General features: G+C 41.6%; 3 protein-coding genes and 1 long non-coding RNA gene across 10 annotated transcripts in view; 1 reads left to right on the forward strand and 3 right to left on the reverse strand.

Moving 5' to 3' along the window:
- Positions 1-11,319, reverse strand: part of LOC125776652 (uncharacterized) — a 185,105-nt gene extending 173,786 nt beyond the window's left edge. The window contains exon 1 of the mRNA XM_049450121.1: positions 6,427-11,319. Coding sequence (XP_049306078.1) covers positions 8,130-9,320 — 1,191 coding nt within the window. The 5' untranslated portion in view covers positions 9,321-11,319 and the 3' untranslated portion in view covers positions 6,427-8,129. The remainder of the gene's footprint in view (positions 1-6,426) is intronic.
- The window catches only part of LOC125776690 (uncharacterized), a 436,599-nt gene that overhangs the window by 101,705 nt on the left and 312,034 nt on the right, over positions 1-22,860 (reverse strand). The window lies entirely within an intron of this gene.
- Positions 399-1,508, reverse strand: LOC125776153 (uncharacterized). Its single transcript, XM_049447039.1, has one exon. It carries the CDS (start codon positions 1,506-1,508, stop codon positions 399-401), a length of 1,110 nt encoding a protein of 369 aa, XP_049302996.1.
- LOC125776794 (uncharacterized) lies at positions 17,654-22,735 on the forward strand. 6 transcript variants are annotated; one of them, XR_007421963.1, is made up of 5 exons: positions 17,654-17,761; positions 17,823-17,890; positions 17,971-18,014; positions 18,069-19,650; positions 19,734-22,735. It is a non-coding gene; the product is annotated as an uncharacterized LOC125776794 (long non-coding RNA). The 6 variants fall into 6 exon arrangements; XR_007421960.1 differs by having other exon boundaries at positions 17,983-18,014; XR_007421964.1 differs by having other exon boundaries at positions 17,654-17,757; positions 17,818-17,890.

Below are 22,860 nucleotides of genomic sequence, written 5' to 3' on the forward strand. Positions count from 1 at the left end.
ATTTTTTTTTCCAAAAATTTGTTTCTCTTATTTTTTCCATATAAATTCATCATTCATTTTTTTTTTTTTTTTGTTGTGTTTTTATATATACATATATATACGTAAACTTTAAAAATCATTAATATAACTTAAATTTAGTTACAAAATTTAGAAAAAATTGTCCCCTTAGGATCCTTTAGTTGCCGTGGTTGTTGTTGTGGCTTTTGCTGTGATGTGGACGCCCCACCGGTACATGAACACTTTGAGCTTGGCTGTATTAAATTTTAGCCGGTGCTTCCCCATGCCGTCTGAAAGGTCCTTGAGGCCTCTGCGGATTCTATCCGCAATTTCTGGGAAAGCCTCCAATGCTGTTCCGTTTGCTTCGGCGATAGGGATTTTTATACCTTCGGGTGGCAGCTCTACTTCCGCAGATGATGGTGCTGGTATTTCAACGATGGGCGCGGGTGTGGTTTGGTGTCGTCTGAAGGTGGCCAATATTGTGCTCGCTTTTCAGCTGCCAGCTTCGCCGTGAAGGGTTCGGAGATGCATCCGAGCGCCCCTTCGCCTCGTCCGATGTATCGCATGACCCGCTCTATTGTCTCCAGCACGTAGATACCGCAGTCATCCGTGTTTTCTTGCTGGGGTACGTCTAGCAGCAGCTTCCGATACTCAAATTCTCCTTCTCCGCCTCTTTCCTTGTATTCCCACTGGAGGAATTCGCGCCAGGCCGTGGTTGCGTGGGTGACCTTACCCCTCATCCAGGAATCTGCTGTCCATATCTGGTGTTGGTGGTAGCAGACGGTGTCCGTGACGTGGTGCGTGAGCTCGCGGTTGGATAGGGCAAGGAGGTACCAGTGGTGCTCGGTATTGTGTGGCGCTAGTACTACCCTCTGTCCAAATATGTCAACGTTGCGAATCCAGCGGTGAATGCGGCGGAAGCTTTCACTGCGTCTTCCTGGCTGGTTCAGCTGCCAGACAACAAAAGGGCTAAGAACTGTACCTCTCGGGCCAAATTCCGCTTCCAAGTGCTTCGCATACGCATCGATCACCGTGTCCGTCAGCCACGATCCGTCCTCCAGAGATTGTAAGTCTGCTTGGTATAGGCAGACTCCATTTGGCCCCGCTGGAAAGGTAAGTTCCGCCTTCTTGTTCTCCGATAGCGTATCTTCATTTTCGGACGAAAGTTCGATCACAGGCGATCTCCATAGGACGGTGGAATCTTCAGAGGTAGACGTTTCGCTGCTTCTGATCCTGCCGACGGGGCATGGCATCGCGGCCAGGCTGGTTCTCTGCGACGCTGCTGCCCAAGAAGCTCGGCGTGTCGTGCTTACGTGCGCTGCTATAGAGCGCCTCATGGCAGTTTGCGCCTTACGAGCCTTTGCGGAAACTGCCATGGCGTTACGGTCGGTGGTGTGCACAGTGGTGGCGGCGTTGACCTGGTGCGATGTGGCGGCGTCGGGTACGTTGGCCGCGCAAGCGTTGGTTCTGTGGCTAGCTGTGGCTGTGGTGCGTCGCTGCTTGCAGAGCATCTGCGCGTGCTGATCTGGCACTTCTAGTGTCTGAAGTGCCCGCTGCCTCCAGTGGCTGTGTCCTGGGGAGCTTCCTTTGCTCCTCCGCCATCCGCTCGGGGAATCGCTTTACGCTCTGCGTCCATTTATTTTTGTCGTTCATCTTGTGTGTATTCTCCGGATGTCTAATCTCACTGACGGCTCACGGTCGAATGATTTTGATCTACTCGTTTGGTACTCGTTTTGGTCGGTAGCCATGCTCGTTTGAGTAAGGATTTATATTTATTTTTATTTTCATTTTTAAGTTTGTAATTTTTACATTTGTAATTTTTTTTTTTTAATTTGTAATTTTTAAATTTGTACTTTTTAAATTTGTAATTTTTCAGTTTGTAATTTTTAAATTTGTAATTTTTAAATTTGTAATTTTTAAATTTGTAATTTTTAAACTCGTAATTTTTATTTATTTATTTATTTTTTTTTTTTTCTTTACACTGCCGCAAAACTGTTGTACAGCTTCAATTCGCTGATGTCCACTGTTTTCTCCTTGCCACCGTCGATCTTCTGGACATGTACGATCACTGGTGAAATGTATCTTAGAATTTTATAAGGACCGTCGTACTTCGGGGCTAACTTTGCGGCGAAACCGTCTGCGGCTTTAGAGAGATGATGTTCCTTCGCCAGAACTAGCTCTCCGATCGCGGGGGTCCATTTTCTAAGCCTCAAATTATAGTGGCGGGCTTGGTCCATGGATGCTCTCTCCATGTTTTGTCGAACGATTCTGAAGGCTTCCTGCATCCTGTCGTACTTTTCTTCAGCCGTCGGGGGTATCATACCTGTGCCGATATTAACTTCGTCGAAAAGGGCCTTTGGCAGTCGCGGTTCTCGTCCTTGTACGAGAAATGCCGGGCTATACCCTGTGGAGGCCGAGATGCTGGAATTTACTGCCAGCTCAATCTCTGGGAGAAAATCGTCCCATTGCTGGTGTCGTGATTTGCTGAGTTGTGCAATAATTCGCTTGATCGTGCGGTTTACTCTTTCCGTGGGATTTTCTTGAGGTGTATACGGCGCCGTGAATTGCTGGCGTACCCCTAATTCCTTTAGATAGTGTTGCCATAATGTACTCGTGAATTGAACACCATTGTCCGAAATAAGGATCTTTGGAACACCAAATCTCGCGAGGATTCTCTCTCTAAATGCGCGACGAAGTCCTTCAGCTGTAGCGCGCCTCATGGGGACCAATTCAACCCATTTGCTGAAGCGGTCGAAAAACACCAGTAGCGTTGTGTTGCCATGGGTTGATCGCGGTAAGGGTCCGATGAAGTCGGTGCAAACTGTGGCAAACGGTTCCTGTGCCACCTGTGAGAGCATCTTCCCTGCTGGTCTCTGCTGTCCTTCCTTGTATTTCTGGCAGGACTCACACTGGCGTACGTACTGGCTAATGTCGCGGAACATTCCTGGTCAGTAATATCTATTGGCGACTCGGGCTACTGTCCGGCGTATGCCCATGTGTCCTGCACTAGGTATATCGTGATTCTCCTGTAGCACTCTTATGCGGAGGGGCTTAGGCACACATAGCTTCCAGGGTACAGCCTCTTCATCGTGAGATCTACACGGAATGTGGCGATAAAGTTGGCCATCCTTCTCCATGTAATCTGCGTACTTCTCTGGGTTTGCGCGAACTTCTTCTACTCGCTTACGCCACCATTTGCATTGTGGAGCCATCGTCGTCGCTTGCCTTATGGTCTCTAGCGGCTGTCGGGACAATGCGTCTGCTACTTGGTTGAGTTTCCCTTTACGATATTCGATGTCGAAAGTATGCTGCTGTAACTCTAAAGCCCATCGTGCTATACGACCGTAAGGGCTCTCTATGGAATTCAGCCACTTCAATGACATGTGATCGGTTATCACCTTAAATCGATATCCTTCTAGGTAGGGTCTCATTTTCCGAATTCCCCAGACTATGGCGAGGCACTCCTTTTCGGTAGCTGAATAGTTTTTCTCTGCCTCATTTAATTTTCGGCTGGCGTAGGCTATTACGCGTTCTCCTCCTTCCAGATTCTGCGTCAGTACGGCTCCAAGGCCGATGTTGCTGGCGTCCGTCTGCAAAGTGAATGCCTGGCTGAAATCCGGACATGCCAGGACGGGAGCCTCCGTTAACTTTTGCTTGATGCTTTCAAATGCTGATTGTTGCTCAGGTCCCCATTTCCAGTGTTTCCCTTTCTTCAAGAGAGCTGTGAGCGGCTGGCTCATGGTCGCGAAATCTGGCACAAAGCGGCGATACCAAGAGGCTATCCCAAGATACTGACGGACTTCTTTCACGTTAGTTGGGGGCTTCAGCTCCTGGATTGCTGCAACTTTCTCGGGGTCGGTGTGGATGCCTTTGTCACTAATCACATGACCTAAGTATCGGAGTTCCTTCTTAAAAAACTCGCACTTTTCAGGGTTAATTCGAAGGTTGTTCTGCTGTAGTCTCTGCAGTACCTTTCGCAAATTCCGTATGTGTTCCTCGAATGTAGAGCCTATGACGATTATATCGTCCAGGTAGGCGAAGGCGTGTGGTTCCAACTCCGGGCCTATGACCTGGTCGAGTACTCTCTGGAACGTCGCTGGTGCCGAATGTAAGCCGAATGGCATCACGCGCCATTGAAATAGGCCACGCCCAGGTACGGTAAAGGCGGTGTACGGGCGGCTGCCTTGCTCCAAAGGTATCTGCCAGTAGCCGTTCTTGAGATCCAGACTACTAATGTACCTTGCTCTTCGTAACTTGTCAAGTATATGTTATATCCTAGGTAAGGGGTATGCGTCATATGTAGAAGTTCACGCAAGTGAGGAAAGTTCTCTGATCGCCATTCACTTGGGAGTGGCCAGAAACGATTCTTTTACATATGACTCAAGCAGCTCACGACTTCCGGTCTTTGACCAAGTATCCTCTGGGTAGCCTAAGAACATCCGTTTGAAGGCGAGCTAACATGAGAAGGCGAAATATCCCCTACATAATAGGGTTGTGTGCTGGGTTTGGGACCCGCCACGTAAAAAAACAACCCCAGCGAATAGCAACAACCAGCCTCGGATGAGAGACCCCCCTTTTGATGACGACCATGGAAAACGAAATAAGGACTACGAATTGAGGGCATGCACCTGGAATGTCCGGTCCCTTAATTGGGAAGGTGCCGCTGCCCAGCTGGTTGATGTCCTCGTGAAAATAAAGGCTGACATCACCGCCGTCCAAGAAATGCGATGGACGGGACAAGGACAAAGACGAGTAGGTCCTTGTGGCATTTACTACAGTGGCCATATAAAGGAGCGCAAGTTTGGTGTTGGATTCGTGGTGGGAGAGAGACTCCGTCGCCGAGTACTATCATTCACTCCGGTGAATGAACGTCTAGCCACAATCCGCATCAAAGCGAGGTTCTTCAACATATCGCTGATTTGCGCCCACGCCCCGACGGAAGAGAAGGACGATGTGACCAAAGATGACTTTTATGAGCGCTTGGAGCTCGCTTATGAGAGCTGCCCCCGCCACGATGTCAAAATCGTGCTTGGCGACTTCAACGCCAGGGTGGGCAAAGAAGGTATCTTTGGCACTACGGTCGGTAAATTCAGCCTCCACGAGGAAACATCCCCAAATGGGTTGAGGCTGATCGACTTCGCCGGGGCCCGAAATATGGTTATCTGTAGTACTAGATTCCAGCATAAGAAGATTCATCAAGCTACCTGGCTGTCTCCGGATCGAAAAACTACCAACCAGATCGATCATGTTGTGATAGGCGGAAGACACGTCTCCAGTGTTTTAGATGTGCGTGCGCTCCGAGGTCCTAACATCGACTCGGACCACTATCTTGTTGCAGCTAAGATTCGCACCCGCCTCTGTGCAGCAAAAAACGCACGCCAACAAACACAAGGAAGGTTCGACGTCGAGAAGCTGCAATCACAACAGACAGCCGAGCGATTTTCTACTCGGCTTGCACTCCTGCTCTCTGAGAGCACTCGTCAACAACTCGGTATAAGGGAACTGTGGAACGGCATTTCAAACTCCTTACGTACAGCTGCAACCGACACCATTGGTTTTCGGAAGGTGCAAAAGAACAGCTGGTACGACGAGAAGTGCCGTGTCGCAGCGGAGAGAAAACAGGCTGCCTACCTCGCAACGTTACGATCGACCACAACACGTGCGGGATGGGATAGATACCGAGAGTTGAAGATGGAAGCGAGACGCATTTGTAGACAGAAAAAGAAAGAGGCCGAAATGCGTGAGTACGAAGAGCTTGATAAGCTGGCCGACAGGGGTAATGCTCGAAAATTCTACCAAAAGATGCGGCGGCTTACAGAAGGTTTCAAGACCGGAGCATACTCATGTAGAACCCCCCAAGGTGATCTAGTCACCGATGCCCAGAGCATACTTAAATTATGGAGGGAACACTTCTCCAGCCTGCTGAATGGCAGTGAACACACAACGCCAGGAGAAGACGAACCCGATTCCCCAATCGATGACGATGGAAAAGAGGTTCCATTGCCCGACCAAGAAGAAGTTCGAATAGCAATTACCCGCCTGAAGAACAACAAAGCGGCGGGGGCGGATGGATTGCCAGCCGAGCTATTCAAACACGGCGGCGAAGAACTGATAAGGAGCATGCATCAGCTTCTTTGTAAAATATGGTCGGACGAAAGCATGCCCAACGATTGGAATTTAAGTGTGCTATGCCCAATCCATAAAAAAGGAGACCCCACAATCTGCGCCAACTACCGTGGGATTAGCCTCCTTAATATCGCGTATAAGGTTCTATCGAGCGTATTGTGTGAAAGATTAAAGCCCACCGTCAACAAACTGATTGGACCTTATCAGTGTGGCTTCAGACCTGGTAAATCAACAACCGACCAGATATTCACCATGCGCCAAATCTTGGAAAAGACCCGTGAAAGGAGAATCGACACACATCACCTCTTCGTCGATTTTAAAGCTGCTTTCGACAGCACGAAAAGGAGCTGCCTTTATGCCGCAATGTCTGAATTTGGTATCCCCGCAAAACTAATACGGCTGTGTAAACTGACATTGAGCGGGACCAAAAGCTCCGTCAGGATCGGGAAGGACCTCTCCGAGCCATTCGATACCAAACGAGGTTTCAGACAAGGCGACTCCCTATCGTGCGATTTCTTCAATCTGCTGCTGGAGAAAATAGTTCGAGCTGCAGAACTTAATCGAGCAGGTACAATCTTTTATAAGAGTGTACAGCTGCTGGCGTATGCCGATGATATTGATATCATCGGTCTCAACACGAAGCAAAGTCCTCTCTCGACAGACAAAAACCAAACTCTATAAGTCACTCATAATTCCCGTCCTGCTATATGGTGCAGAGGCCTGGACGATGTCAACAACAGATTAGTCGACGTTGCGAGTTTTCGAGAGAAAAGTTCTGCGAAAGATTTATGGTCCTTTGCGCGTTGGCCACGGCGAATATCGCATTCGATGGGCCTGTACCGATGAGCTGTACGAGATATACGGCATCATTGACATAGTTCAGCGAATTAAAAGACAGCGGCTACGCTGGCTAGGTCATGTTGTCCGAATGGACGAAAACACTCCAGCTCTGAAAGTATTCGACGCTGTACCCGCCGGGGGAAGCAGAGGAAGAGGAAGACCTCCACTCCGTTGGAAGGACCAAGTGGAGAAGGACCTGGCTTCGCTTGGAATATCCAATTGGCGCCACGTAGCGAAGAGAAGAAACGACTGGCGCGCTGTTGTTGACTCGGCTATAATCGCGTAAGCGGTGTCTACGCCAGTAAAGAAGAAGAAGGGGTATGCGTCGGGTACAGATCGGGCGTTGAGTTGCCGATAATCCACGCATAAACGCCACTTACCGTTCTTCTTCCGTGCCAATACAATCGGCGCGCTGTGTGGGCTGTGAGAGGGCTCAATACATCCCTTCGACAGCAGCTCGTCGATCTCGGCGTCGATGATGGCCTGCATCGCTGGATTCCGCGGAAATATCGTTGCTTGATTGGTCGGCTGTCGGTCATAGTGATTTTATGTTCCGCCACGGTCGTCACTCCACTCATGCTTTCAAATTTTCGAAGTTCTTCGTCTAAAAAATCACGTATACGGGCCGCTTCGTTTCTCTGGTCGACGGCCGATGAAGTCCCAAGTCGATTGACACTCCTGCACTTAAGTTTTCGTCTGTTTTTCTTCTTCATCCTGCGCTTTAGCAGGCGTGTGTCTGGCGTAGTAAGGGTTACGTTGCTTACGGCTTTGGATGACATGGTGCGGGCTGCAGGTGATTGCTGCGCATCTGACGCTTTCAGCTTGGTGACCTCCGAAGGATACTATAGCTCCCATGTTCCCCAGTGTATCCAATCCAAGTATGACGTCATCAATCGCTCCAGGCATCACGTGTAACACTGCCTTTAGCGATGTCTGTCCGAGTTGAATGGTGGTCTCCACGGCGTCGAAAATCTTGCTGGTGGTGCCATCGGCCATTTGTATCTCGATAGCTACGGTCACCTTCTTACTGTTCCCGGTTGCGCGCATATGTTCTGCAACTCGTGGTGATATGAAACTTTTCGAAGCGCCGGTGTCGATGACGGCTTCCGCCGGTTCTCCGCCCAGCGTGATTAGGGCGTATAGCCGGCCGCGTTCCTGATGCATAATTATTGGTGGTTTGGCGCTGATTTCCATGGGTCCGCCGCGCCTTGTCTTGGGCGAAACCCTTCGTCGTTTCCCCGTTGTCGATGACAACATTCTTTCGTTAGCACATCCGCTCGGCCACACTCCCTGCAACATAATTTCTCGCTATTACGGCATCTCCTGGCATGGTGACCTTCCTGACCACATCTGAAGCAGATATTCCCCGGCCTAACGGCTCCACTCGTAGATGGTTGCTGACGATGCGCATCTACCGTCGCGTGGTGTTGTGGTGCACGTGGTAACGGCCTACTTGCATGTCTCGCCTCGTGGTCACCTATAATGTGCCTCGTCATCTCGCGTCGAGGTGGCTCTACTCTTCGTCGTTGTCCTTCATATATCCCTTCGTACTCCTCTGCCAGTGTGATGAGTTCAGCCAGCGTCTCGAAATCTCGCCGCTGAATGTAGAGCAAATAATCGGTGTGACTATTCCGAAAAATTCTTTCCAGTCGCTCTTCCGGATTGTACCCAACGTGTCGCATTAAGCTCTGCATAGCTGGAACGTAGTCCTTGTATTTTTCTCGAACGTGTTGTCTTCGCTGCCGTATGTTATCTTCGAGGCGTTCGAAGTAACGTGCTGGTAGGAAGAAGCGCAGAAAGTCCTTTTTGAAGGTTGTCCAATTCGCCCAATGTTCGTTATTGTTGCGATACCATTGGAGAGCGGTACCGCACAATAATTCGGGCATGGTTCTTGGAAGAATGTCCACATTCACCATGTACACTTCGGAGAGCTCTTCTAATCTCTCGACATACGCTAATGGGTCTCGCGCGCCGTCGTATTTCACGGCCCACTTCCTCACCTGGTCGATGATGGGTGCGAATGTAACAATGTGGTTCTGTTGAAGTAACCTGTTGATTTGTGGCGGCTGTAGCCGTGATGATTCCGCGAAAGTGCTCGCGGTACCTCTGTCTTGATCTGCTGGGAAGGTTGTCTTCTGATCGCCTTCGTCTCGTGAAGCGATCTCACCTGCTTTGTATGCAGCTTCCATTTTTAAAAATTGTTCTTCTACTTCCGGGTCTCCGTGCGCCTTGGCTGCCAATGTAGTTATCCGCTTACGAATCTCCCGCGTGGTGCCTATGTGGTCAACTCCCAAACTCTGTGCGAAGGAGATTAGTTGCTCCTTGGACACGTTGTCTAACCACATGAGATCTGCCATCTCCGTACTAAATGTCGGTTTTCCTGATAATATACGATCCGCAGGGTCCCTGCTCGGGCGCCAATTGTAACGAAGCTTTTTGCAGCCCCTGCTTCTTACAAGTATAATTGCTGAGGTATACTCGCCGTGTCCAGGGTTCGTTACAATAAATTTGTAAGTATTGGGGCTCTTCTGCGAATCGTTCTTTATTTATTTCAACTTATTAATATCTAATAACGGGTGATTTTTTTGAGGTTAGGATTTTCATGCATTAGTATTTGACAGATCACGTGGGATTTCAGACATGGTGTCAAAGAGAAAGATGCTCAGTATGCTTTGACATTTCATCATGAATAGACTTACTAACGAGCAACGCTTGCAAATCATTGAATTTTATTACCAAAATCAGTGTTCGGTTCGAAATGTGTTTCGCGCGCGTGTTTTGTTCAGCGATGAGGCTCATTTCTGGTTGAATGGCTACGTAAATAAGCAAAATTGCCGCATTTGGGGTGAAGAGCAACCAGAAGCCGTTCAAGAACTGCCCATGCATCCCGAAAAATGCACTGTTTGGTGTGGTTTGTACGCTGGTGGAATCATTGGACCGTATTTTTTCAAAGATGCTGTTGGACGCAACGTTACGGTGAATGGCGATCGCTATCGTTCGATGCTAACAAACTTTTTGTTGCCAAAAATGGAAGAACTGAACTTGGTTGACATGTGGTTTCAACAAGATGGCGCTACATGCCACACAGCTCGCGATTCTATGGCCATTTTGAGGGAAAACTTCGGACAACAATTCATCTCAAGAAATGGACCCGTAAGTTGGCCACCAAGATCATGCGATTTAACGCCTTTAGACTATTTTTTGTGGGGCTACGTCAAGTCTAAAGTCTACAGAAATAAGCCAGCAACTATTCCAGCTTTGGAAGACAACATTTCCGAAGAAATTCGGGCTATTCCGGCCGAAATGCTCGAAAAAGTTGCCCAAAATTGGACTTTCCGAATGGACCACCTAAGACGCAGCCGCGGTCAACATTTAAATGAAATTATCTTCAAAAAGTAAATGTCATGAACCAATCTAACGTTTCAAATAAAGAACCGATGAGATTTTGCAAATTTTATGCGTTTTTTTTTATTGCTGGGATGGCGTGATTTTACCGCTGCGTATGCATGCTTGCTGTTGTTTCGTCTACTTGTCTGGTTTGCGTGGCGTGTTTTTACCGCTGCGTATGCATTCTTGTTGGCCTTTAATCTGCATGTCTGGTTTCTCCATCTTCGTGGCGTGGTTTTACCGCTGCGTATATATGCTTGTGAACAATAGGGTGGGCCTTTGTGTGGACTAAATTCTATAAGATATTTAGTTCTCACAATGGATAAAGACATGTTTCTGAACATTTTAACAAAATAATTTAATTATTAAGTGTGCTTAAATCGGCTGTTAATAGCGGCCACTTCTATTTATAACACGATAACGACCCAAAACATCCGTCTCATCTTGTACGTGCAGGGTTGTTATGGAATTAAAAATAACTCCATAGGTCCGGCAACCACCATACATTAATCCCATTCAAAATATCTGAACCCTTTTGGAAAATCGTATTCGAAAACATCGAATTTCATCAAAATAAGGCCAAAAAGCCGGATTATGGACTTAGTGGGTCAAAATATCCGGAAATAGTACTAGAAATTGAGTGGGGAGCATACATCGATGTCTAGGGACAATAATATTAACAAAATGTAGGCCAAAACCGCTAAAACTATTGTAATTTCTTTTCATTTATATAAATAATCATTTTTGTACGTAAACTTTTTTGATACAAATTAGGCGCATTTTAAGCTTTAGCATTAATTTCTTTTATTTGTGTACAAAATAAAAAACTTTGATATGGTATATTTAATGTTAAATATACATATCTTGATATGGATAAAAAAAAATCACCAAATGTATTCATTTTAAAACAAATAAACGCGTCGTAATTTAATAGAACTAGGTGTATGTAAACTTTATTGGTCCACTGTATTTACAACGATCAGGCCTTTGTCAGTTTCCTCTATAGGTTCGATGTGATCTGCCATAGCGGTTTGACAGTATGTGGGGTTTTGACTTAGTAGATCAAAGATACAGAAACTATTTCTAATTGATATTTCACAAAATGTTAATGACACTGAATTTTTAGTTTCTCTGATTACCATTCACTTGGGAGTGGCTAGTAACAATTCGTTTACAGATGGCTCAAGCAGCTCACGACTTCAGGTCTTAGACCAAGTATCCTCTGGGTTATTAAAGAATATCCGTTTGAAGGCGAGCTAAAGTAAGAAAGCGAAACATCCCTCCTGTGGGTTGTGCGCTGGGTTTGGGACCCACGCAAAAACCGTCCCCAGTCAATCAGCCCTATCACGCAATCCATCGTAGAGTGTTTTTTCGGGAAAGTTACGAAACTGCTATCATGTAATTCGAACAGTTCCGAATGTAAGTTCGAAATTTGTAGAGTTGCGTTCACTGAATTCACTCGGAACGGAAAATTTTTAAGTTTAGCGGAATTTTTGTACGACAGGTTTGTGCTAACGGAGAAATAAATTTCCATATGTGAGAGTCATGATTGCTGCCAGGAAACTGAACATTGACATAACGTATTTTCATTTTATTGTCACATATCTGCAAAACATTGATTAAGATGTTTGATATGCGAATTTGTCACCAAACTTATAATCATGGCATTGATACTAAAGTATCCTTTGCGGTTATAATAGAGAAACTTATCTTTAGTTGGGGCAACGATTTTAATATGTGTCCCGTCTACACATAAAATCGCGCCTGGATATCCGTATTTCTGAAAAAAATCCTTTTTCGCTTCCCTTTTTTCAACATCACTTAAATCGAGGTTTATCCACTGAGGGCACAAATGAGACTGAAGCAATCCCAATACTTATTTTAAGATGCAACAAAATGTTGACTGAGCCAATGGAATATCGAAGTCTTTACCCACTCCATGCTGATAGCCTCCTTCAGCTAAAAACCGTAAAACTGAAGACAATCGATGAAGTAAAGATATAGACGACGATCTTGAAGAACTTGCATTCCTCTCTAGAACATCGAGGACATACGTAAAGGCCGCCTTATTTAAGCGATAGTTTTTTATCACGCCGACTTCTCTCACGTTCATCCTCAAGCAACATAAATGAAAACGTTAGCGAGTACATATTTTTTGTTCGTAAAATCAATTTGAATATAAACGTTTCCACTTTTATTAATCCTAATTTTTATTTTTTCTTCTACACAGCTGATTTCGAAATGTCAAAATTCAAAATTAAGTCTGGCAACAAAAGTTTCGAATTCACATGAATTCAATGATAGCAAATTGTTCGTATTCGTAGCGGACATTCGTATTCGTAGCTTTGCTACGATGGATTGCGTGATAGGGCTGAATAACAATAATAAAATAATAGCCTCGGAAGAGAAATTCTCCTTTTGATGACGACCACAACAAACGTAATAATAACTCGAAATCAATAGCAGAATAACTCTTGCCAACAGGTGATACTTCGGATTGAGTAAGAATTAAGAAGTCCTCTCTCGGCTCACAAAAAACAAACTCATTATTGTCATATTGAAGCAGAGGCATGAACGATGGCAACATCTCATAAATCTGCGAAAGATTTATGATCCTTTGTTCCAGTCAATGGAACGATAAGCTGCATGAGTACGATTCCGATTACTTTGGCGGAGGGGTAAAATAAACGAATTGGGTAAAATTTAGAATAGCATCCCCGGATTTCGGGAGTAAAATGGGTATCACTGGAAAGGTGACGTTCTCCAGATCACGAAAATATATATATATAGCCGCCGACTTATAGTTTTAAAGATATTTGCATTTAAAGTTGAAAAATTGACAACTTTTACATTGATAATTTGTGTATTGTGAATAACTTTTTCACTTATATTATGCACTTTTCACTTAGTGAAGTGTTAGGGATGCTATTCTAAATCACAGCCAACGAATTTCCATATAAATGGGGTATATGCGGTTAGGGGAGCTTCTCCGGAGGAGAAATATCAAAAAAAATATAAGAGTAACTTATATTTTTTTAAATATTCACGATTAAAAGTTCAAAAATTTGCACTGAAAACACATGATTTTTATACATTTTTAACTTGGTATATTTAAATATACACTCTAAACATTGAAATAAGTTCACATTTCACATTGCAAAAGCATCTCAGGAATCTATGTACGTACGGAGCTTGATAATCTTATTAAGGGCGGAGATATCAGCAAGACAATTAGATACATTAATGGAGTACCGAGGATAGTCGATAAGCAGACTTTTCGTGCAAAAAGCCTAAAGATTCGTAAGTTAGATACATATACATATACATACTATCAAAATACTGGAGGGTTAAGAACAAAATTAAAAGAGTTCTTAATCTCATCAGCAGGGCATCAATGTGATTTGATTTGCGTTAGCGAGTCATGGTTTCATGAATCAATATCAGATAGTGAAGTGGTAGACGATGCATACATATTTAATATTTAGGAAAGATAGAGACAACCAAACAAGCAATTGCACGAGAGGTGAAGGTGTTTTCATTGCGGTGAAGCGTAGTATTAATGCTGAACTACTGCCAACTAACTGTAAGTGTCGAGCAAGTTTTAATTAAAGTAAAATGTATTGAGGGCGATCTATGAGTTGGATGTGTGTATCTTTCACCATTGTCGTCGTTGGTTAAGTATGCGAGTCATATGTCAACAATTTCGTATTTGACGGAAAAATATCCCAACTGTGCATTGATTATCATTGGCGACTATAATCTCCCCAGTAGCTGTCCTCAAGATGAATGTGCAAATATGGTATACAGTGAGATGAGTGTGGCTAACTGTCAACAGTATAATCAAATTCGCAATGTAAATGATCGTACGCTTGATTTATGCTTTAGCAGCGTTGAAGTATGTGTGGACAGTACCGAGGCTATTATTGATGAAGATAAGCACCACCCGGCTATAAGTATACGTGCTGAAATTAAGGCCAACTTAAAAATGAACTTGGCACCGACTTATGCATTCAAGAAGGCGGACTACTTGGGATTGAATTACTTCTTTTTGAGGAGTAGCTGGGTTGAACTGTATAAATTAGTATCACTGGATGACAAAGTAAACTGGCTATACGAGAGAATTAACGATAGAATTGTGCAATTTGTTCCTGTCCATATTAACAGGAAAAGCAAATATCCATGCTGGTTTTCTAGGGAGCTGATAGGGAAAATACAGCAGAAAAAGGATGCACATGCAACATACATACAAGAGATTAAAAACCAGTTACGCATACAATTTTTCGTCGGTTGCGATCGGAAGGCAAAAGAATCGGCAAAGGGTGTTACAGCGCATACACGTCCAAGATGGAGGAGCTTGTACCGGTGGATTCGAGTCAGTTTTTGAAATCCGTCAAAAGCAGGAGACGGAACAATATGGATATTCCATCCTCCGTGTCGTGGAAACGCTCGTATATTTGTTCAACTTACAAGGCAGGGTCGAGATCTGAGGTGTCCAACTACAGGCCAATATGCTTACAGCCGGCAATGGCAAAGTTGTTTGAGAAACTTGTTATGCAGGAGGTGAATTTCGCCTTCAAGAATACGATCTCGACCAAGCAACATGGGTTCTTTGGCGGCAGGTCATACAGGACACTTGGGTTCATATTCAGATGTGGGAATGACTTCAGGAATGCTGACACGTTCGTAAGGCTGTACTCGACCTTGGTGCGTCCGATGTTGGAGTATTGTTCATGGGTTTGGTCTCCTCATACCGACTGCCTCATTAACAAAGTGGAGAGAGTGTAGAAGAAGCTCTGTAAATATGTCGTGTACTTCCTGGAACGTAAAGGATGGGTCGGAGGGTCGGAGGAGGTTCGTGGTCAATTTGGGATTTGTGACCTAATGAGTCGGAGACAAGTATCAGATCTCTTGTTTGCTTTTAAGTCACTAAATGGATTAATCAAATCTCCGGAAATTATGCCTGGGTTGAGGTCGCACAGACTGTTAAAAACAGTCAACTCTTCGAAGAACTACGTGCGGAGTGGACCGAGGAGCAGGGTTGTAGACTTAGTCAATAGACATTGTGAAAATTTTAATATGGTTGGTTGTACGTATGCGAGCTACGTCTCAAGGGTTAAGGGATTAATAATGTATCAATAATGTGTGATTTGCCTAGTCAGGGATATGCCTTCTTTTTCATTTTTATTTTTGTTATACTTCTCTGTACATAGGCGATTGGCGTGAATACTAATAATAATATATTTTTATTGATAATTATGTTTTTTGACTATGTTATAGAAAATTTAATATTTGTTGTCGATATATTTATTTTCATTCAAGTGTAAAAACATCTCTGAATAATGAAATGTAATAGATTTTGTGACTGTCACAGAATAGCAATATCGTCTCAAGTCTCAAAAATTGACTCTAACTTAAAATCTCAAATTTAGAGACTTGAGACTGTATCACAGTACAAAATCGCACGGTAAATTAGTATATCAGTTCAATCAATCAGGGGGCCTATTCTGTATCTTGATTCGAAAATGAATTTTCTCGAATTCGAATTTTTTGTATTCGGTAACTCTATTTTCGGATTTTCAATCCGTATTTCGAAAAGTGAATCCGAGTGAAGAAAATTTACAACTATGTAATTCGAATTTAATTGCCAAATGTATTCGAGTTTCGTATAAAATATTCGTTAGCTTATGAGTTGTAGAATAAAGACGTTTTAAAAAATGTTAGTATTTTAATGAGTTTTATTACATATTATACTATAGATAAGTTTAAAAAAATAAAATTAAAAATTTTTAATAGCGACTCGGTTAGCAAAAGTCAGCACACTAAACAAAGCCAATTTGAAATAATGGTGGAGTCTATGGAAACACATTCAAACTTCGCCAAAGGCTACGTAAAATGTGCAGACGCTAAACAAACAAGTAAACATTTGTGGGGGGCGGTTGAGTGAAAAATTAAATGGTGTTTGTTCTCGAACTCTCGACGAGTCACTTGACGAGGACGATGCGTCGATTGTTAAGAATAGGAAAACCGTGGAAAATATATTAGTCAAAGAAAAACACCAAGTTAGCTAGCAGGATCGCTTGCTAAGCTACTGAGTAAAGTGTAGCGGGAGATTTTAACGAAACTGTTGCCAGTTGACTGAAAGTTATTAGTGGTTTATGTCAACAGCTAACTGGCGATGGTTTGTTATATACTCACTGAGGTTGGTAATAAGAAATTAGGCACTGGTCTAAACATACCGGCCTCCTTGCGGTGAGCACCAGAACCATGTACAAATTTATAGCACAATATTTCCCTAAATTACTATAAATTAAAGTAAATTACATGGTTATTCCAATGCACTTTATTTCATGTCTGACCTTTTTTTCGTTCGTATAGATAAATGGAAATACAAATATAAAAAATCGTATAATATAAATACATTTGTGATATTTTTTTAAATAAAAATCTAATAGCGAGGAAAAAAAATGAGTCATAGACAAAAATTATTTCTAGTACCGGGCCGTACCCGAAAGCACCCAGCCGAAAATGGAGCTCTGCGCGAGAAGCTGCCTAAACATTTGTGGCATCACATGTTGGGTCATGATGCGGGTATAAACATCTGCGCCGAGCACCAAACGTATCGGCGCCGACTTATAAAAATTGTGATCCGCGAGCTTTATGTGTGTGTACGGGGCTGCGATATCGGAGTCCATCGTGGTTGTCGGGCTGATGCGCATATAGTCGTGCACTACCCTTGTATGCGTGGATATGCGGGCATTCGTACCATGTCTGCCTCGCAGTACGAAGAGACAGCCGTGTTAACCACCGACATGAGTCTGCACTAGTTGCAGTTCCCTTGCGAGATCGCGCGCAATTAGCGATGTAGGTGCGCAGGCGTCTATGAGGGCCCTCACAAGATGTAGGCGTCCTCTTGCCTCAATTTTTACAACCGCCATGGGTGAAATGGCTGTCGTTGGCAGCAAGGAAGGAGTTAATACGCTGGCTTGATCCGCTAGCCCGGTTCTAAAGGAGCTAGCCCGGTGAAGCTGAAGAGACCTGGTCTCCAGTTTGGTCGGGTTGTGCGCTTGCTTGGTGCTTTCCCTTGCACAGCGTGCAAGAAAGTGGGTACCGGTTTGGGTGTAGCGCCGCAGTCTTCTTCAAGGCACTGTAGCGAGTCATCTTCCTGAAATTACCATGTTGAAGATTTTTTGTTGTTTGTTTTTGCCTATCATCTAAGACTGATTGGGTGGCGAGAAAAAGTGCATAAATTATTCGATCGTGTGAACGCTATATTAAACTGCATAGTGTGGCGGCGGCCTTATGCCCTGCAAGACGGAGGTAACAGATTGCACAAACACATTGAAACATTTTCAGCTGTTCACTAACACTGTTACATTTTCTGGAATTTTCAATGGAATGGGAGAATACGTAAGTAAGATAGAGAAAAACTATCGACATTATAGACATATTGTAATGTTAACTTGTTAGAATAGGAGAGGCGAATACCCAATATTTCAAGAAGAATAAACGAAAAGCGCAGTTTATTTTGGATTTTAAAGAGGTAAGTTCGCTATTTGATAATACGATATTTTATAATTAATTTCTAATTTATATATATATATATTAATTTCTTTTATATAGAGAAAACGAAAGAGAAAACGAAAGAGGTTAACAAGGAGAAAAATGTAAGCATTGTGAATTTAATGTTGTGTGTATAATTAAAAATTTTAATATTACAGAAATCATTTGGACCATTGGTAAAATTCAAATCTATTGCGTGCAGCAACCAAATAATGGAGTATGTTTTAAATTATTAAAGTTAAATAGTGTATATTTAATTGAAATATTTGTTATAGATTGTGCATTTTATTTTGATTTTATTATTAAATAAAGAGAAATAATAAAAAAACTGAGTTTTATTTAAAAGAATTTAATTTGCTGAAGTAACAAATGGGTAACAGATAATCTTGTTACTGCTTGTTCTTCCTAACATGCTTATATGTTAAAGGTAACAAACTGATAACCAAAATAATAACACTAACAAATATTCGGGTAACAAATACTTTTTGTTATCCATAACACATGGGTAAGCTAAGCGCTAACAAAATAATTTGTTACCCGTAACATGCTGTGAAGAGATTTGCTAACAAATGTGTGTATTCTGTTAGAACAAGGCAGCATGCGATATTTGCCATTGGTTAGAGCGAGATAACCATTGAACATCAAATAGCTATGTGTTACTTTTTTCCCACTCTCTGAACAAAAGTAACAAATATTTTAACGAATGCAAAAGTGAACAATAACAATTCGCTTACACGTTTGCTAACAGCTACCCGTCTTGCAGGGTGTGGTGTGAAATGCATTACACTAGCATAGAGTTGTAAATAATAATAATTAAATAAAAATATTTTGGCTTTAGCATAAAATTTATGTAAAATTATCTTTTAGATGAGTAAATTAGTCCTATCTATTGATTATCCTTTACTCACCCAAAGGAATTTGTCGGATAATTTGTTATCGTTATTGTTTTATTTGTCGTATGTTTTCGACAAAATGGCCTGCCACCAAAGGAAATATTAAATACAATTTGTTTTTTTTTTAATATTTTTTTCTGCAAATATATGTAAAAGGATTCAAAATAAACGTATATTAGTGGAGTTTTATTTTTTTTTTTATAAAGAAGATGGCCATGCGGTAGAGGGTTAAATTTGCATATTTATTTAAATTTTTTTTTTTCCTTTTATGTTACAGATTTACAGAATAAAATAACACTAACAGCGACTTCCGAATTGCAAAAAACGTAAAGAACGTTTTCGGTGTGTCAGCAAGTTCAGCGGCTGCACTTCACAGCACCGAATATTCTCGATCATGTTTGTTCTCGAACTCTCGACGAGTCACTCAAGGAGGACGATGCGTCAATTGTTAAGAATAGGAAACAGTGGAAAATATATTAGTCAAAGAAAAACACCAAGTTTTGTATTTAATATAAAAACGGTTGGTTCTTTAGTATGACTAATAAATTGTTATATATTACCTTGTTAGTGTTTATGATAATGGTGATGATGGCCGGTGGACGTCTTAATTATCTCCCTTCTTCTTTGAAAAAAGAGAAATAAAAAAAAGCTAGCAGGATCGCTTGCTAAGCTACTGAGTAAAGTGAAGCGGGAGATTTTAACAAAACTATTGTCAGTTGAGTGAAAGTTATTAGCGGTTTATGTCAACAGCTAACTGGCAATAGTTTGTTATATACTCACTAGGGTTGGTAGTAAGAAATTAGGCACTGGCCTAAACAAATGGAGATGGACAACCTTCTGGAAAAAGGTAAATTTCTGTGTGAACAAAATTATTTTGCTATTATACGTTACTTGTGCTTTGATTTCTATTTATTTTTTGTTGCATTTAAGGTTTGGGCGGATTACAAAACCCACATTAAGGCTAAAGCTCGCAAAAATAAGTTGCATATGTCGGGGACAGGTGGTGGGCCTGCAAAAGGTTATTCCATCAATGCAGTTGAATTAAGAGCATTTGATTTACTGCATATAAATCAAGCAGTAGATGGGATGGTAGATGCTCAAAAGTTCGGTCTGGGAACAAGTGAAGTCACACAGAACGACATAAGTGATTTACAAAATTTAGAAGAACTACCATCTTTAACACCACCTTCTCACCTGAAAACGTCACCAAAATGTAGCACTGCGCGGTCAAGTACCGCAAGTAAAAACAATCTCTTGAAAATGCAAGTAGACGGGCAAATAAAGTTTCACAATGATTGTACTAAGATTTTAAAAGGCGTGAATTACAATTTAAAATCTTTAGTTAAATCTAATAAGCAACTTGTTGAACAAAATGAAGAAAAAATTGAACTATAAAGACAAAAACTAAAGTTTGCAAAGTTAAAGCATGAGTACCAAATTAAAAGCGGCAGGGAGAGGAACAATATAAGAATTGCAAAATTTAAAATCACAGAACAAATGAAAACTCGTTTTGATCACCGTTGGGTAAAGCAAAATGCATTAGTTTCAATTACTGTTGGTGCTTCAACGTTGTATATGAATAATTAGTAAGCCTTAGACTATATATAAATACAAGTACAAGCGGTTTGAATAAAATCACCGACCAATTAACCATGAAGATTTATCTCCATTTTGGTAGTTAGATAGCATGTGTTGTCGTTCGTTTGAAAGGCTCCATACGTGGGCATCATGCGCTGCCCCACCATAAACTCCATTTACAGCTCTTACATACATGTTATGGTCACAAATCTAATTATAATATAAAGTATAATAAATAAGTCTGAATAATACATCGTAATATAAACTTACCACCATAGCATTGACGCTATGCTTTAGGTTTCGATTAAAAAAGAGATGTTCATCTTTTACTGGTCTAACCCTCTGGATGTGAGTTCCATCAACAGCACCTATTATTCCTGGTAATCCAAATTTTGAATAAAAATAACTTTTAGCTTCACGCTTTTCTTGTGAGCTCATTTCAAATTTTATATGTTTCGGACACATTGTTTTTTCAATAGCGTTCAAAACTTCTGCAATACATTTAGATGTAATGGACTGTGCTAACCCTGCAAACCGGTCTTGCCCTATTTGATGTTGATAGCCCCCTTGACCAAGGAATTTTAAAGTAGCACCATTTATAGCTGGATTTATTGCCGTGGATCTTATAGGCACCGTTTGTTTTTCAGTTATGCCTCTTAAGACATAATCAAAGGCTTCCTTAGAAAGTCTAAAGCTTTGTATGAAGTTATAATCCCAAATGTAAAAATGGTTTATAACCGAACATAACACATACATACATATGTACATAACAAATTACTTTTTTCCATAATATTAAATTCATTTCTTATATATCTTCTCGTAATTCTTTCCTCAATAAATACTGGCACATGGTGGTACAACTTTCGCATATTTATAAACTGAATTCAATTTTTTTTACAGAATACTAAAACACATTCGAAGTCGAATATCAAATTCGAACAGAATTTACTTTCGAATCGAGATACAGAATAGGCCCCAGGAGTTTAATAGTAGAAAAAAATTATCTAAGACGAGTTTTATAATTTTTTTTTTTTACCGTTAATTAAAACGGTTGCGTCCGAATCTTTTTTTACTAATTTTGCTGTGTCCATTTTGCTTAATTTGTTGCCTAATCTGCTGTTAGATTTAAAAGAAACTTTTTTTTTTAATTTTTGTTTGCCTATTTCTATTATGGCAATTAAGTTCCGGATGATGCAAAAAACTGGTTTTCGTTTAAACGGTCGAACATGAAATCATACTTTATTGCTCTATATTTGTGAACGAAGCAACATGGAACGTGCATTAGTTGCAGCACTTGTAATTGATATTTTAGAAGAAGACGAAGTAGAACAAAAAAAGCAGAAAAGACAGAAAAAAACTTGGGTAAAGTAATGGCGATCAAGAAGACCAGTTTTTTCACATATAAGCTTGTTAAAGGAACTTGAACAGTCCAGCCCGGCGGACAACAAAAGTATTCTCCGAATGGATTCTTCTGTATATAGGGAGCTTTTGGAAAAAGTAACACCTTATATAGAAAAACAAAATACTATTATGTGAGACGCAATTTCTCTCTCTAACATTGAGGTATTTGGCAACTGGAGAGAGCTACGAAAGTTTGAAATTCCAGTCGTATATTTCAACTGCAAGTTTAAGCAACATAATTATTGAGACATGTGAAGCGTTGATTAAAGTTCTTAAAGATTTTATTTCAGTAAGTATATACTATATATTACATGAAAATGGAAAACAAAACAAAAATAAAATATTTCTTCAAATCAATAAAAATAACAAAAATAAAAAGAAAAGTTTGCTTATGAATAGCCAGAGTCGTTCAACAAGTCCGTAAATGTCTGATATTCCGTGTTGTTTCCGTATTGTTAAGTATTTATGGTTTCCTGTGGTTGTATGCTGATGCTGGAAATATTTTGATATTGCTGTGGCTGAACCGTTCTATGAAGTCTGATGTGCTGAACTTGAGGTTGAGGAGTAGATATAATTTGCGGTGGACTCAGAAGCGGGGCATAAATTAAGTATTCCGAACGACTTTGCAATGTTCTTGAATCAAAACATGTTGATGAGTTGTCACTATAAGAGAAAGGTGTTGATGAGATCTGATGCGAATTTTCGTTTAACCGACCCAAAGCTCCTTGCTACAACACCTCCATAATGGTTTTATTGGCAACTAATTGTTGATTAGGGTCAAGTTTCCTGAAGTGTACTTCCCCAGTCGAACTGAAGGTACTTGCATCGTCATTGGGCCGCGTCGAATCTTCTAAAGTTTTGACTGCTTTAATAAGCAACTGTTGTTTTTCTTTTTTTCCAAATTCCACTTTGTCTTTTTTTGCGCAAGGTGCATTCTGAAAGTAGTAAATAAAAATAAAAACTATTATCTTTCCAGTTGCAGAAAAGTGAAGAAGAATGGAAAACGATAGCTTCTGAATTTTATTAACTATGGAATTTCCCGAATTGCCTTGGCGCTATCGATGGAAAACATGTAAAC

This window comes from Bactrocera dorsalis, chromosome 2 (genome assembly GCF_023373825.1).
Source record: "Bactrocera dorsalis isolate Fly_Bdor chromosome 2, ASM2337382v1, whole genome shotgun sequence".
In the NCBI taxonomy this organism is placed as follows: domain Eukaryota; kingdom Metazoa; phylum Arthropoda; class Insecta; order Diptera; family Tephritidae; genus Bactrocera; species Bactrocera dorsalis.

Bases quoted from the DNA above. Each gene is read 5' to 3' on its own strand.
- LOC125776153 (XM_049447039.1), bottom strand. From the start codon at position 1,508: ATGCTCTGCAAGCAGCGACGCACCACAGCCACAGCTAGCCACAGAACC.